The sequence below is a fragment of the Ixodes scapularis genome, unplaced genomic scaffold (genome assembly GCF_016920785.2).
Source record: "Ixodes scapularis isolate PalLabHiFi unplaced genomic scaffold, ASM1692078v2 PGA_scaffold3__209_contigs__length_174095766, whole genome shotgun sequence".
Classification (NCBI taxonomy): Eukaryota; Metazoa; Arthropoda; class Arachnida; order Ixodida; family Ixodidae; genus Ixodes; species Ixodes scapularis.
The window spans coordinates 111,053,146-111,070,062 of NW_024609868.1; the positions used below are offsets into that span (position 1 = coordinate 111,053,146).

Genomic DNA, 16,917 nt, shown 5'->3' on the forward strand with positions numbered 1-16,917 from the left:
TAACAGTACAAAAACAAAAAGGAGTAGTGCTAACCTTCATGTATCACTTTCGTTCAGTGCGGGAGACATGTTGGACACGAATCCTACGACAGTGTTCGGATCGAACTGTTCTCTAATAAGTAAAAACAGGATACCCTGCCGAACACGGACGCAGCTCTTGACTAATCCGCGTCCAGCGTTGGTCATGAGTTGAAGACCAAGATAATTCGGAACGACGGCTGTCCATTTAGATGGTGCTGGCGATACCCGCTTATTCGCTCTTTCTCGCGTGAGTGGAAATGTGGTGGCGCCAGTGTGCAAATAACCCCCAAGCAGTTCCGGTTCTGAACTAGACGGCGGATTTCGAAGTACTGGCGAAATCAAATGTACAGGCTATCTCCTGGAAATGGCCACTTCTAGCTCTGTCAGACTAAATTCACTCCAATGATAAAAGAATGATGAATAAAATTGGGAAATATACACGTTTGCAAGAAAGGCTCCTGTGCGCTGCCATTTTGAGCGATGCTGGCGCCCCGTACCGTTTCCGCCATGCTGGGGTGCGCCAGGGGCACGTCATTGGGGTGCGCGATGACAAGATGGTGCCGTTTGCTGCATCGCCGATGGCTAACGTTAGCGGCACACTTACTGTCTCGGAACGCAGGAGGAGGTATCCACACAGTATCGTAGCATCACATATTGTAGGACTGGACATCTTTAAGGGTTGGAGCTGACTTTATAACGATCGCACCCTCTGTCCCTGCATGTTGTAGAAGCCAGAGCTGCCGCGAGCGCAGCCATCGTTGATGCAAAGGCCATGCGACTTGTAGCGCATTCTGTAGAGCGCCTTGAGACTTTAGATATTTTTTGAAATTTTTTGATTTGTTACCGGTTAGGCATTCTATTTAATTGTCCGTGCTCTTTCACGGTCAAAGACGACACGTATACGTTTTATAATTATTTTTTTTAATTTATTTCTGCGCTCAGTGGTGTACGCTTCGGCGAGAGACGCTTGGCAACATTGTACGACAACCAGCAAACGTCCTGGCTGGAGGGTAGGTCCGCCTCACCTTGGCGCGCGGCTCGAGGTTACGCCAGGATCCCACTTGCAAAGGTGTATACGTGAACTGGAAGTGTGGCGGGGCTACCCAATAGATGGCACCACGGAGTTTGACGCCAAATTAAAGGAGTTAAATGCATTGCAGCTTTGACTCATTTCCCAATACGGTTCACGTGCAGGTACAACGTGGTTTTCCTGGTGCTGACGTACGTGGTGCCTGTAGCCACCATGGCGGTCACCTACACGCGTATGAGCGTCGTCCTGTGGGGCAGTCGCTGCATCGGAGAGTTCACCGAGCACCAGCAGAACGCCCTAAGGAGCAAACAAAAGGTCAGCGAGTTTTATGTTGGGCTTGAGATTAAACGCCAGAAACATACATCTTTCGCGGCGTCAAAGTTGTATTATGGTCTATTCCCGAAGCCGTTTTAGCTTATCTTGTTGCGGAAGGCTACAAAGCTCTAACCCCATATCGCTATGTCTTCTTTTTTTTTACAGCGGAGCTGGTAAAGGGACACTGACAGGGTATTTATGCTCTCCAAGGTTTTTAGTTGTACGTGACATATGAGAGCCCAACTACCCAGAACAGAATTTGCGGCTCGAAATTCGGTTTCTTTCCGCCCGAAAACCGCCGATCGAGAACAGCCGGTTTGAGTCGCGCTCACTCTGTTCTCCGTGGTCACGGGCCATTTTCTAAGCTTTCGACGCGACCACCAAATATAATCAAAGTCGTGGGTCAATGAAGGCACACAGTCAATATTAAAAATTGAAAAAAAAATTATGAAACCCACTTTTTTGTGACTTCCAAAAAACTGCAAATACGTTAAGGTACCACAAACAACCGGAAGCATTCTCTGCGTTTACAGCATTTTTCTCAACATTTCGCCGTTTCGCGTATCGTGGGTCTAGCGGATAGCAGTGGACGACGGGCGTTGGACTTCTACTTTAGAACTGTCGTTCACGGGACCGGCGAATTCTGTCTTTTTTCGAAAGAGAAATTTTGGACCGATCAAAAGAACTGATATTTACCCGTACGACACGCCCAACCAGCAAGCCGATTGCACGAAGACGTCGCCGAGTCGTCGTCCCTTCTTGTGGCTGAAGACATCGCTCGCTCAAACGTCAAGCACGAAGTGCGTACTTCAAGTTGAATACGCAGGCGTACGGTTTCTTTACGAGGTGCGAATGTGGCCTATCCGTGGTGCTGCCCGACTTCAAAACAGGAGTGAATTTTTTGAAGGGAAATCGGCAGCAAACTTCCGACATACAGTCTCCCGGCTGCATTACTACACATGAAAGAGTTCCTCCAGCAGCTCAGTGGAAAGACGTCCGCTTCACAGGCAGAGGGCACGGGCTCGATCCGTGGTGCATGTGCACTTTTTTCCTTATTTTTTTTTGACAAGCATTTTACGATGTTTACATTTCTTTTTTTACAATTATCACTGAAAAAAAAAACGATTGTTTTGGACGATACGTCGCTGATCTAGATGGAATAGGATTCCATTTTTGACACCTGCGAACTCAATGTCGTCACTTTCCACAAAATGCAAGGGTAGCGTCCGCTTTCGGGGCTTCGCGTGATGGTTCTACAGGAATTGCAGCCAGCCATTGATCCCGACCCGTTGAACTTTCAGAAACTTGTACAGACTCTGCCGCACAATGCCACTTTCAGATGCAGGACGTGTGAGGCAGCTCTTCACGCAACATCTTGGGAGTATTCTTTTCGGAGCCGATCACGGGAATTCACCACGGGCACTCACTACTAATTGCCAACACTTAAATGGACAAAACAACTCATCTTAAAGGGGCCATGAAACGAATTTTGGGTTGGGATGAATGATTTTAAATTGGGACTTTGCTAATCGCATATCGTTTAGTTGGCCAAAAGAAAGAGGCTAGAAAGTCAAAAGCCAGCTTTTCGGAACGAACATTTGAAAATATAGCGGACTATTTTGTACCTTCTTGCCTTCGAAAGCTCTCCGCCTTTTCACTGTGATACATCCGCGGTTCCAAAAGCGCGTCACCGGCGCCAAACTGACGTCAGCAGAGCCCAGCTCACGCACTGGACACGAGAGCCGCGTCACTCGGACGTATGCGCTCGTCAACAATCAATCCGTCGACGAATATTCGGATTCGCGTTCGTGGCCAATGAGTGCCCTGACGGAACTTATCGTAACTGGGGAATGACAAGCTCTATGGTGTGCATAAAAAGCACCGTGGAAGCTAGGAGTCATCGCACCGGTGCCGAAGGAATGTCGCGATTACGTGATTTCACAATTCGCATTTGAGTTGAGGGTTAAAGCTAAGGGGGAAGAAGTAGGAAAATCGTTTCATGACCCCTTTAAAGTACAGAACAGCGAGCGGAACAAACATAACTGCAAAGGAATCGCACGGCGAACGAACGCAATGCGTCTACTACGTGTGGAAAAAACAAAAAACCGCACGGTTGGGTGTAGTTACGTGACTTCCGCCACACACTCTATCCTCTCCACTTCTCCTAGGGGGTGCGGGAGTTTCGGTTTCAATTTCAAGCAGTTACGTTTTTTGGCTTTACTAAAAAAATGCGTAATTCTGTAGCAAATCATTAATTGGGTAGTATTCCGACATCATAACAAATCGCGTGACAAAAAAGGGGAAAACATTGGGGGTTTCAGTAGTCCTTTAAGGGTTAGGTTCCCCAGGTCGACACAAACCTACCTGGACAGATACCGCCATCTATGAGCAACGGCGGCAAGCACACAACCAGTATGGTTTCCACCGATGCTCGTAGATGGCGCCAACCTTTTCAGGCTCCCGCTACCATAGAAGAATGGATAGTTGGGCGCGTTGTTGGAAATTCATCGTAGGAAACAGCGCAAAAAACAAAAGACTACGTAGAAGAAGGACACAGTGTATCGAGTACAGTTCCGCTGGTCTTCCTTCTTCACGAGAGTGGAAAGGCTGATCGATTTCTTTTCTTATATCCTACATAATACACTAATTGAAATATTTATGTAACACTATATCTCTCGTTTTCCCTCAAGAACGTATAAACTGTAAATTAGCTTAGGACAACTGGCAGCCCGTAGAACGAATGCTCTTGCAGCACAGCCAAAACTCGGGTGCCCGAGGATACGCTCGGGCGACTTGAGCGCCGATTGAAGCTGCAGCCGCTTATTCTTTGTTTCTTTACCATAAGCCGCCTCCTCGGTAGCTCCGAGGCCAAGCGGTGGCCTAAGGCTCCCCAGGTGGCGGGCCCTAATATCAGCCTGGGCGCCCGCATTCCGACGTCGGCGTATTGCGGAGAAGGCTCCGTGTAATCGAAATTTTTGTTCCACGTCAGGAGGCCCCCAGGAGGCCGAAATTAGTCCCCACTGGGGCGAGCCAGATGCCCTTCGTTGGTTTATCGCGTAAAAGTCCCGAATTCAATATTGAAATGCCATAGGTAGGAAACTGACCCCTGCACATTCTATGGTGGATTACAGTGATCGCCTCTCTTCTCTGACCTTGATTCAACAGAGCGGCCCACCCTCGCCGCCAGAGCTACTCGAGATCCTTTTCAGCCGATCACAACTGCTGGGCTCAGAGCGCTCTGACATTCTCAGACCAGTCACGGGTAAATCTACGTGACATTAGCAATGTATAAAAAAAATTGTACAGCGTACAATGGACGATTCAACTAAATTTACGTCCCCAACATGATGAAATAATGGTTGTGACGGACTACAGACTATTCTACGCATCAGCATGTTGTTATTAAAAAACAAAAAAAAAACAGCAGCATGCGAATCAATTTTTGCAGAACGGAACGAAAACTAATGGTTGGAAATAGTTGTCAAGTCATTGCATTTCGACAGTGAACGCGCTGCGATAGCGGTAATGCGTACGGCAGAACAGGCATATATGAAATGGTTAATAAAACACATTTTTCGCACTACGGGATAGCGTGCAAACATCATCAACAGGATATAGCACGTATCGCCGTGTGACACAAATCACATAGCATTATAGCCGGCTCTCCTTTTATTTTACAACACAAACCGTTAAACGCGAATTTAGCAAACCAGAACATTCTTTGGAGAGTCCACAAAACCCGGTATGACAGCGACGAGCTTCGGGAGCTGTTTCTTCATCGGTTAGGCTTAGCGTATTCACCACCTTGAGATAAAACACGTTGAGTTTCCTGTCACGGTAACAAGCGAATGTCGTCCCGTATGTTAATTGTAATCCTCGCACCGTCGAACGTTCTTTTTGTGGAACCTTTGTGGAACCAGATATTCATCGCCGTCATGCCGGACCCTGCAGACCACCGCCGGCCATCGTGAACAAAACCACCTGATTCCCATTGATCTCAGACGTGACACCTGTGCCGCTCGACACGCCGACAGCTAGAGCCGGAGTGCTAGGGAGCGCTCTGAGAAGGAGGGGCGCCCTCCGAAAGACCCAGCCAATCAGGCCGCCGTCTTCTTTCCTCCTCCTCCCCCTCCTCCTCCTCCTCCTCCTCCTCTCCTCTCCTCTCCTCTCCTCCCCTCCCCCCCCCCCCCCCCCCCCCGATCTCGCGCGCACTGGAAAGAGCGCTCGAGAGTGCGCAAAAAGAACCAAGCAAATTCGACAGGAATTAGCACTTTACTGAAATGAGGAGGTGAATATATAGGTCATGACGCGTCTATGGCGTGACGGCCAGTGGCGGTCCCAATGGAAGAGAGAAACGGGCGGTCACATCTCCCCCCCCCCCCACCCCCAAAATCGCCCTTCTTTTTTTTTTGGTTTATGGAAAATATGAAGAGCACTATAATCTTGTTAGCTTCACCGGTGAGCAATGGCACCGATCAGAACTGTGTCCCCACACTAACACTTGTCATTTTCATAACACACCATCCCTTTCGCTAGAAGCACGAAAGCCCTTAGCGATCGTTGTGCGAATATCTATTTTCACTGAACTCAATGTGTGTGTACCAAATGTGCGTAAATGCATCACACAAAAAGATACACACTCAAGCGCGCACAGACGTTGTTTGGGAATTATAGAAGTGGCCTCGACGAAGAATAAACAAACTTTCGACGATGCACCCAACACGCTGCCCGAATTATTTCAATGTTCTTGAACTCTCCTTTTAAAAAACAAAATTGGGATGTGTGTATGTTTATACAGCCTAGAACTTAGTTTACCTAAACGGTCGACTTCTCTCTCAGCTGTAGATGAGAAATTTAGCAAGTACAGTACAAACCGCTAACCTGGGGTCTTTAACGTGCACCACGCAATAGTGATAAACGACCGCACTATGGTACGATGCTGATTCAGTTCGAAACAGGCATGGGTGAGGATTGAACCCACGGTCCCTGGGCTGAGTGGGCTCTGCAGCGCGAGCTTCCGCTTCACGTGCTCCAAGCTGGTGTGCGCTCGCCCACTCGGCCACCAGTCCCCCTGAAGTCTCCACTCGGCAGCACGTCCGCCGTCGCCTTAGGATTGTTCCAAGATTCCGGAAGCGAGAGTGGCGGTATTGCTGGAATGAGAGACACCTTGCCATCTACCACAAAAGTAGGCTTTTTCTCTGCCAAGAATCCAGGAGATTTCTTCTTTTTGATCACTTATAAGACAGCGTCAAGTGGCACCATGGTTTTGGATGACTATTTTTTATTGTCGGTCGGCTCACGCACGAAGGTCAGACAGAGTAATCTTATATTTTGATATACAAGCATGTCAAAATAGTTTATTACATGCAATTTGTTTTACAACCCCCAAAAGAATAGGGAAAGCACAGGCATTTTCACATCGAAAGTGAGCGGGGTATTGGCAGGTAAAATTTAATGCCGCCGTCATGGCTGTCGTCCTCAGTTCCGGCGACAATCATGGGACCTTGGAGTTTCAAGTGGAAAACTCAGCGGACTTTCAGAGATGCAAATCGTCGGGGGCCTTCTGGACACGCACAAGAAATCGTTATTTGACAGTTCAATTTAACGGTCGCATCACGGCACTCGCCCAGACATTAAACCGAGACGTTTTCGCTAAGTGCCATGGCGTCGCCTCCAGACACATGGAAGAAGTTCCCGTAAGGCATCGAGCGGATCGTCTCGACTTTTACGGGAACAGTAATTTGCGGGGATAAGCACAAGCTTTTGGAAAGGAGCCCCAGAGAAGGGGATGAAAATGAGAAACGAAGTTAATACTATCGCGGAGTTGACATTGACTTTTGGTGCTAGTGGCTGCCTTATTATCTACAAGCATAGGTTAATCCTTGCGGTTGAGGCAGGATACAATACCTCTTCTTGAATTAATGGCGGCGGGGTAGATGAGGACGGGGCTGAGAGAGAGTTTGGGTGTGTTCGTGTGCGTGTGTGCGATGGTAAAAGGCTATAGACCCTTTGTTAAATCTCGCAAGCTGGAAGGATGGATCAATATTAATGGCTATACCTTTTGTAACCGGAAGCAGCCAGCGCCACCTCGTCTAACTTTTCGTCATCCCTTCTTTTTTTAAAATATGGTTACATTTCATTCTAACAGAACCCTCACACCCCCCCCCCCCCCCCCCCATTTTCAAAGTGTTCCCATTTCTTATTTTTATCTGTATCTTAACTCCTTGCCCCGGCCCTCACTCAAGGAATTATGGAAACGGTGTTCCTTCAGCTCCCTATTGATCGGTAATTTCGACTAATTCCATGTCATGGTGACACAGGTTTGAGTGTAATTCGGAATAACCCTAAACAAGCGTCTTATAGAATCAAGGACCTGTCATATCACTTTTAAAATGCCTCGTCAATATCAACGAGAATATATGCCCTCTTAAATCTAACCTCATCAGCCACCCCAGTAAATATGATCTAAATAAGCATTATTTGTTCGAGAGACACTTGGCTCCTGGCGTCCTGCCGCAGTCCGGTCCCTTACCTAGCCCAAGCCGCCCATCCTCCAACATAGACAGCCACTATATTCCAAGCTCCAACACGGCAAATCGGGACAGAGCACAATGCAGGTTGACAGCGGCTCTTCGCGAATAATAATGGCAAGTAACATTGTAGTTGTAGGAAACTTAGAAACAATAGCTACGTGTATTGCAAGCAACAGTACACTCTAAAAAAAAAGATGGTCCCAAAGGACTAACGGCAGCATTTGGTCCTTTGAACTCCCATTTGCTCCTCGAAGAGACCATCTGGTTCGAGCTAGGTACCGTGCGCAAATGCTGGGGACTAACTGTACTCGACCAGGACTAACCGAAAGGCGCGCGGGAACAAAACCAGCCACGGGTGCAAAAGCGCAGGAGCAAAAGCTGCGAAAGGCGCGGGGGAGAAAGAGCGCGGGAGCAAAAGACGTGCGGACAAGATGGCGGCGTCTGCTTCATCGCCGATGGCCAGCGTTAGCGACGCACTTACTGTTTCGGAACGCAGGGGGAGGTATCCACAGACAATCGCAGGATCAAAAATTGCAAGAGGGGGCATGTTTAAGGGTTGAAGCTGACTTTATAACGACCGCAGCCTCCGCACCAGCACGTCGGGGAAGCCGCCGCTGACTCAAGCGCAGCCATTGTTGATGCACTGGCCATGCCGCTTTTGAGCATTGTGCTGGCGTCCTTCCCCTTTGCATACCTTTGAACGTGCTTTGAATGCGTTTATATTTTCTTTTTGGTTTGACTAGAACGTAGAAAAATGTTTTTATCACAATTAGCACGTGGTAAAAACGTTTCCAAAGACAAAAAAGTTAAATTCTGGATTCTTTCCTTTTTGTAATCTTTACAATCTTTTTTTTTTTTTTTTTTTTTAAGGAGACAATGGGGTTGGCAAGGAGAGGCGCATGCGCACAGTGGGGAAGCTATGCGGGGAAGCGAGAACATGGCTCCTGGGAGCCTATGGGGACGCTGTTTGATAGACTGTCACAAATAATTACTGTGTGCACCGTTACTTCTTAGTAAGAGATACACTCCTTGGAAAGTTTAGCAACAATACTGGAGAACAATATTGGTGCGAAAGCAGCACCATATTTGTAACGTCGTTCACGGATGAGATGGTCACTGACAAAACGACTCCTCTCATATGATCAGTATAAAAGGCTGATGGGTAGGCTTTGGGGTGACCATTGAAATAGCGTGTCGTCGCGTGTGTGTTGTGCGTGTGTGTTGTACGTGTCATCTGTGTTCTAATTCCTTGTCTATGTTGAAATGTGTATAACGTGTGCAAATGTGAAATAAGCGTTGTTCGTATGTGAATGTAATGAGCGCGGAAACGATCTACCCCAGCGATACTATATTTTTTTACCAACTTTGAATTTGACGTTGACTAGCGCCACCTGGCTGTGTAAGCGCGCGATTTGGTACTAAATAAGGTAAGGGCGCAACATTTAGTCCCAGGGGCCTAAATGCAAGGGCACAAAAGTTACTCCTGGGGGTTCAACTTTGAGGGACTAGCGGTAGGGGAGCAAGGGTTGCTCCCGTCACCGTTGCTCCCCTAGGGGACCAATGGTTGTGTCAGCGCATTTGCTCCCTTGAGGGAGCAAGTCACGCTCCCTTTTTTCTTAGAGTGTACATTGTAAGTTGGGAAAGAAATCTTAAGAACTGTTCATTGCGAATTTTCAGACGGCCCATTTGTATTGCCAACGAATCGAGCGTTCCAGCATTGACTCTCTCTTCCTACCACTGAAGAACATAGGTTCAACACCAAGTGCAGATCCGTCGCCAACGGCGTCCGTCGGGTTATTCATTGACGAGTTTCCTGCTCGCGTCATGCATAACATCATAGTCGTTGGACCTTTCCTCTCCCAGTGATATCAGCTCTTCTAAAGAGGATGCGTTAGAGCGGTGCAACTCATCGAGTGCAAACAAACATGTAAGCGACACAAACATTTGTATAAATATGCACAAATAACATCAACTTTACAGCACTTCTAAGCGTTGAAACAAGGCGTGGTAATTAAAAAGCGCTTGCCAGTTTGCAGGAGGAAGAGTCATCTGTCCGAACAAGTAAGCTCTTGAGAATCGAACTTGTCGTAGTACCTATAATCAAAGAAGCTCCAGCTCCGTCGAGTTGGTTGGTGGCGCCGATGGCATCCACCCTGGGTTCATCCACCCTGTGATGGAGTGTCACAACCGACTCCTCGCGCGTGCGCTCTGTCGCAACCTCACGGCCATTTTTCCTTTCGGCAAGCGGATCTGACATCTGCCCGCAAGAGGACAGCCCCATCTGCCGGACTCAACGGGCGAATTAAGGAAGTGAGTGAATCGACCATTCGCATAAGTATGTTTGCTGTAGGGGATTTTGCTGGCAAAGGCAAACCAGAAGACTTCACGCTTTTTCAATTACTGGAGAACAACTAGCAAGCGCCAAAGGGCTATTTTACCCCGGCGTCGCAGCATTATAAGATAGGAAAAGTCTAGAATCGTTTCGTCAGGAAAGAACAATAGTCGAAATATCACTAGCTGATGGTCTCTGGCGGAAAGAGATGACTTTTCTGCAAGTACTGTCAATTCTTTGTAGTCAGAAGTGTCGGAGGGTATCAGCACAACGTTCCTCTGAATAACCACAATACACGATCTCTCACTTCTTTCGCGAAGCTGCTCGGAAAAGATGGGACTCTAGAGCTGCATAACAACAACAAATATCACCTTGACGCCATCAAAGCTGGAAAAGCATCCCTAGCTTGCTCCCACCCTCCCCAAAAAGGCGTTGCTAATTAACTGGAGACTCAACGACTGCAAAAGATTGCTCAAAAACCTTGAACGAATAGGCCAAATTACTCACTGCAACGTCTTGATCTGCAAACAAAGCATACCACTGCGTGGACATAGATACAATGGTGCCCTCGATTTGCGTGAACACAATAAAATATCTGAAAGCCCCGTTGACCAAGGAAACTTCCGGGAATCGCTGCGTTTTCTAGTTCAATCCGGAGGCAAGGCCTTGGAAGGCCACCTAGAAATATCGTCGTCGCGAGCTGCCTGTTTAGCAGCCTCATTCAAAATAAGTTGATCGCATGCTGCGGAGACAGAGTTCTTGATCCGGTTCAAAAGAAATTGATCACCGCTAAATACGCCAGAATTATTTTTGACGAAACGACCGACGTCTCACATCTGTCCCAGATGAGCTTGTTTTTCACTACGTCGAAAAATGTCGAGATGGAATTCACGCAACAAGAGGAGACTGTAAAATTTGTAAACAGTCACGTCTCTGTTTCCGAGGGCGACTAAGGAAACGATTATGAAAGTCGCAGCTCGGCATAAGAGCCGTCGTTGACAGGAGAAGTCTTAGAGAAAATTGTAAAAAAAAGTAAACAACTCGATGGGACTGCTACCAGTGAATTCCGTTGGCATTGGAACAGATGGCTGCAGTGTTATGATTTCTTAAATTTGTGGCGCAATTCGAGAGATTAAAGAAGAAGCCGTTAACGCAGTGCGCTGTACCTGCTTCAGCAGCGCTCTGAATTGCTGCCTTCAGAAGTAATTCTTTGTTCAGAACGTGCGCAATTTTATGAGAATAACAGCGGGAACTACGTCTTTCTTCACGTCGTTGTCAAAGCAAAATGCAGTGCTTCGACGTGTCCTAAAAGGTTAACTGCCAGGGCTCTGCAAACACCGATGGATAGAGTGGCAGAGTGCCTTGCTAGAACTGGACATCATTGCGAACTGGAAGACCCAGACGTCGTCTGCAGCTAAGGAAAGCACATTGATTGCAGCACTTCAAACTAACAATTTCCCGGTTGTGTTGTTCTGAATGAGTAACACTTTTGTCCTTACAGAACCACTGACCCGGTTTTTCCAGAAAGAGACCGGGAGCTCCAAACTGCGGTCAAGCTCTTGCACGACACTCTCTCACCGAAGGCTCAAAAGAGAGATGTGTGACAGTGAGTTTATCCAACTGCTCGCCGAAGTTAAAGCTACCGCAAGCGAAATAGGTGGGGAACTATCTTTTCCCCGGATCGCAACCTCACAGTTGTGCAGCTAGGACATACAGGTAGAAGACCTTGAAACCCTCTACCGGCAGACAGTTTTCATTCCGATTTTGGAATCAATCACTGAAGATCTCTCCTTGCGTTATCCCGAAGAAACCCTTTTGGTTTAGAACTTGAGCGAATGTGTACCCCGTACTCTAGTAACGAAATTAATTGAAGGCAACGACGTATCATCGCATCCTAAAGTCACATTGCCGAACTGCGATGGCGAAAACTCTTACGTCTGAACCGCTCATGTGGAAAGTGAAATGGCTGGGACAAACTGTTGACATTCCGGTTCCACGTACAGCCATTCAATCCCTTGACGCTTGCGATGAAGATTCGTATCCGAATGTGCGAACGTTACTACAGATTCTTGCCTCACTGCCAGTCAGCGTTACATCGGCAGAGCGCACATTTTCAACCCTCCGTCGCTTACTGGCGTGGTTGCGGTCTAAGATGATCAAGGAGAATCTAATGAAACTGGCTCTTTTGAACATACATCGGGATATTCATGTTGATACGTGCAGTGTGACAGACCGCTTCACAAGAATAAGGTGGCGTAGGACAGACTTCCATCTCTGAAGACTCCATGACGGCTTTAGAAAAGTCGCGCTTTGTAACTTTACAATCCGCGAGAAGTAGAATTTATCATAGCTAATCACTCTCAGGATATATATATATACCCCCTGTTTGAGATTCTCACTTAAAAGAAAACTGGCAAACATTGTAACAGATGGCCTTTTTGAAATTGTAAATGCCGCATTTGCACAATCATTTAAATCATCGTTTTGCTCACAGTTCACACGAACTTGACGTTGCCTGTGATCAATCATCAATGTCGCAGAATCTGCTCTTTGTGTTCTGCACCTATCCTGCCACACTTTCAAGCCATTGATTTTGTCTTGTTTGAAGTATATATCTTGTAAGATGTTTTGGTGTCTTCGAATACACTACGTGGTTTTTTGCCATTCATTTACTACTCTGATTTGCTTTTGTTGCGTATAAGTATGAAGTACAAATATTGATTGTACATGGTCTTTTCAAGTGTTGATATTTTGTTTGCCAGATGTTTCCTTGTGCATCAGTTTGGTTAGTTTGCTTACATGGTGTTTTCTCATAGCGTGTATTTCGTTTCTGAAGTGTGAATGAGGTTTTGAAAATGCACTTGATTAATTCAATTATTGCTAATTTGCTTAGCTCGTCTCGTTAAACAATTTTTATTGCACTTCTTGTTTCTTGTATAAAAAACCCTCCTTTGGCGCCTTGCAATAGAAAATAGTAGCATTTGTGAATAAAAAAATATATGCGATGTTGTACAAAGTCTTATGGTGGAAGTACTTAGCGCAAATCTATATAGCGAGCCAAGGTTTAAATTGTTTTTATTACACTGCAAACGAAAGAACCAATAAAAATGAATTCAACAAATAACGAGATATATTTCGAGCAGTTGAGTTTTTCTTTTTATATTCGTGACTCTGGAGCAAAATATTGATTAATCTCCTCACACCCTATTAAATCGACTAGCAAATAACTAAGAAAAACATTTAGGGCAGTGTCAGTGTCCCTTTAAGTAACACTAAGCAAATTGTTTTTTTAACTATATTTACCCGTGTAGTGAAGCAGCGTGCCTCCGCTCTGTAGCCTTGCCTGCATTGCCACAGAACGTTCACACCAAGTATAAAAAACTGCATAATTCTGAGAATGAATGCTGCAGGATTATGGCGGCATCTGTAGACAGTGGGATTCTCTATCAGAAACTTCTGTGAAAAGATGCCAGGGACGGCTATGATAATCCTGCGGCATCTGTATGAAGGTAATACAATACTCTTCAACCGCGCACTTGTTTGCACTCGGATATTGCAATTGTTGGCCCATAAGTGACGAAACGAGCATCAGGTTTGCGCTGATAATGCCGTGAACGTGCGAGAATCAGACACAGAGCCTGCTTAATCGTGCACCATCTCTCGTAAACTCTTCTAAAATACGCGTTGTTCCCAGAGGACAAGATTACGATATAGGGATCGTATGTGGACTCCAAAAACTTGTGTTTGAACAACAGCTTGGTATATAAGGCACTTTTCAAAGCCACTTGCTCGTGCCAGAGCCTTTGTCGACACTGCAGATGAGACAACGCTCCGTTTATAAGAGAAAACTATACGCGGTTTCCGTCTGACCTGTATTATTTCACCGGCCAGCCCGTGTGGCCATGCTTTGCTCTCTTTCATACGAAATCGACGAACACGGTCGTGCAGTGCATGCTCTGAAAATGACGTTATCAACGGTAGAATGCTAAGCACTACAATTTCCTATTTAACATTATGTGCCTTCATCGTGCAGGATTCTCACATCTGAGAATAGAGGGAAGTCATTCAAAAGCAAAGTTATATACACCGATCCCGCTTGCACGCCCACAGGAAGAAATAATCTTTCCAAAGCTCCTCTATATGAGAAGCAAAACAGCGCAGCGATCCGAAAGTGATGTCCCGCAGTATGTGGAGAGGAGTTTTCAAGCATGGATACCACAGAGCGACTCCATCTATTGCAAATATGAATTGTGCTGGCGCTTAAATTGCTCCGCAAAAACGCACACAACGCGGTCTTGTAATTTTAAACGAATTCGCCAAAACATCAGCAAATCGTGTCCAGAATGCACTAAAAAAAATATTTTCAAGCACTACCACGCACGAAAATATAAAGCGCACGCGCGCTGCCCTATAAAGTAAACGCGCAGCTCTCTTACACCAAAGCTGTGGAGGTTCTTGAAAAAAAAACGAGTTAAATTTGAATTTCTTAGTATTTCTATCCCATGAATCTCAATTTCACGTTCGTTTTTTCTCAAGATGTAACTGAACCCGAGGAAACACGAAAACCCTCCGACCAGTCGTTGCGTTTTACCAGACTTGTGACTATTTCAAATACTCTACTGAAGATGCCATATTTCAATTACTTTTGGTAATATTTTGGTGTCTTCCAAATACATTTTATTGAAAGTATTTCCTGTTCTATCAGCGTGTCGTTCTCAATATCTCAAATGCATTTTTTTTTAAACTTTGAAACAAAATTGGCGCGATAATATTTTAGGGGTTTAGTAATCGGCACACCCCAGCGCAAAGTTGAACCGATTGCAAACGTGACACGGAAACGGCCGAGCACTGAACAGAAAACAGGCCAGTACCAAAGATGCAGACTCGAAATGCCAACAAAGAACGAATAGAAGGAAATAATTTAGACACAAAAAAAACACGTTTTTGTGTGTGTTTTCTTTAAAGTTTTATCTTGCTAAGGCAAGAGCCGTGACTACTCGCACTCTTTCATGAGGGTACAGATTGCAACAAGGCAGATAACAAACCACCAGCAGGATGAGCTGTCAGTATGCAAAAGAGTCCGTGTGCGCCTTTCTGAACGGGCTCCCAGAGCTTAGTATGGGAAAAGTAACAGAGAAATCCACTACCGCGAGAAAAACAGCAGTGCTTCTTTGTGACCGTATGTGTCTTTTATTTAGAAGTTTAGTCAACTACGAATGAAGCGTTTGGGGTACCTTACTTGAAGAACACGCGCCAAGTGCCATGCCTACTATATATGAGCCATCCCCCTATTTAAAATAAAACAGCTTAAGCGGGTCCCAGCTTCAAGCTGAGTTACTGCCCCAGCATGCTTAGTTTGGCATGCTGGTCATCTGGTTAAGCTGGTGGACGTCCCCGCAAGTTTAACCTCTTTGAATTGATACACAGGGTAAACAAGCCAAACTCTTCAGAAAAGCCAACTCGGCATCCAATTTATTATTTTCGTACTCGCGTCCTGCTCACATGACCTCATTTGCTGCACATCCTCGGCGCTGGCGCAGAACTTACCGACGCACAGACAGTAGTTCTCTGTGCAAAACAAACAATGTTATTAGAACTGGATGGCTTATCTCTCAACATGAAAATTATTAGACACACGCCAAAACAGGCAATAACAATAAGAAAATGAGAGAAGCGGACCTGGGTCCCGCCAGTGATGGGGGCGAAGTGGCCTCTGCGTAGTCGGCAGGGGCGAGGAAATCCGTGCGGCTTGGATGGCATTGCCGATACTCCTTGGCACCACCGTCATCCACGAGCGCACACACGTTCGAGACACGAAGCGACGCCTAAAGTCGGGGCGTCCGACTTCTTCCCGCGCTGAACGGACTGCCGCTCGCTGTCTCCTCAAGACCCGCTTCGCTTGCACCACCGTTTAAGTAGTCTCCAGATAACGCGCACACAGCCTTCCCTTCAAAAAATCTGCCCAAGCTAGCCAAACGTGTGTCAAATTCTCCATTCTTACCACTCTCTCTCTCTCTTCTCGTACACAAAGACAGCTCGCAGCGCGCCTGAAGCGCCCGGTCGTCTACCAAAAACGAGATGACAAAGGTCTGGACGTGGCCACGTCCCAGCCCAAGCCGACCTTTGCGCGCTCGCTCCCAGCAATGCCAGTTCGACCAGCTCTGGCTGACCTTGGCGTGCGGGCACCCGGCAAGACAAGCTTGACCAGCACGATTAGGAGTTCGGCCAGCTTCACCAGCTTGTCTCCCAGCTTGACCAGTTTGACAAGTTAGGACCAGACTGGCTCCCAGCTACACCAGATTGAATCTAAACCAGATTCTAGTTAGACCGTGCTGGTGTTTACTTAAACCAGACTGACCAGCCCAAATTCTAGCTTGCCGAGCTTAAACGAGCTTGATTTCCAGTTAAGCCAGTTTGACTACCACACTGACCAGTCTGACCAGCTTAGTTACAAGCTTGACCAGTTAGATTTTCTTCCTAATTTTTTTCAATAGGGCCTTGTTATTCAGTCAATCTTTTGTATATATAAACTGTGTTTAAAGTGAACTCCAGATATAGCGACTGCGGCGCTTTGGTAATACGGGGCATCAAGAGTGCACGTAATCCACCAGAATATGTTATTTTCAGCGATGTCACTATTGGTTGGGTGACCTCTTTTTGCACATTTGACTTAAAAATATCTTGTA

The 16,917-nt window shown here is 46.4% G+C and overlaps 1 protein-coding gene across 1 annotated transcript in view; it reads left to right on the forward strand.

Moving 5' to 3' along the window:
* The first annotated feature begins 230 nt into the window (after positions 1 to 230).
* Positions 231 to 16,917, forward strand: part of LOC121837257 (tachykinin-like peptides receptor 86C) — a 46,894-nt gene continuing 30,207 nt past the window's right edge. The window contains exons 1-2 of the mRNA XM_042292840.1: positions 231 to 268; positions 1,216 to 1,366. Coding sequence (XP_042148774.1) covers positions 231 to 268; positions 1,216 to 1,366 — 189 coding nt within the window. The remainder of the gene's footprint in view (positions 269 to 1,215; positions 1,367 to 16,917) is intronic.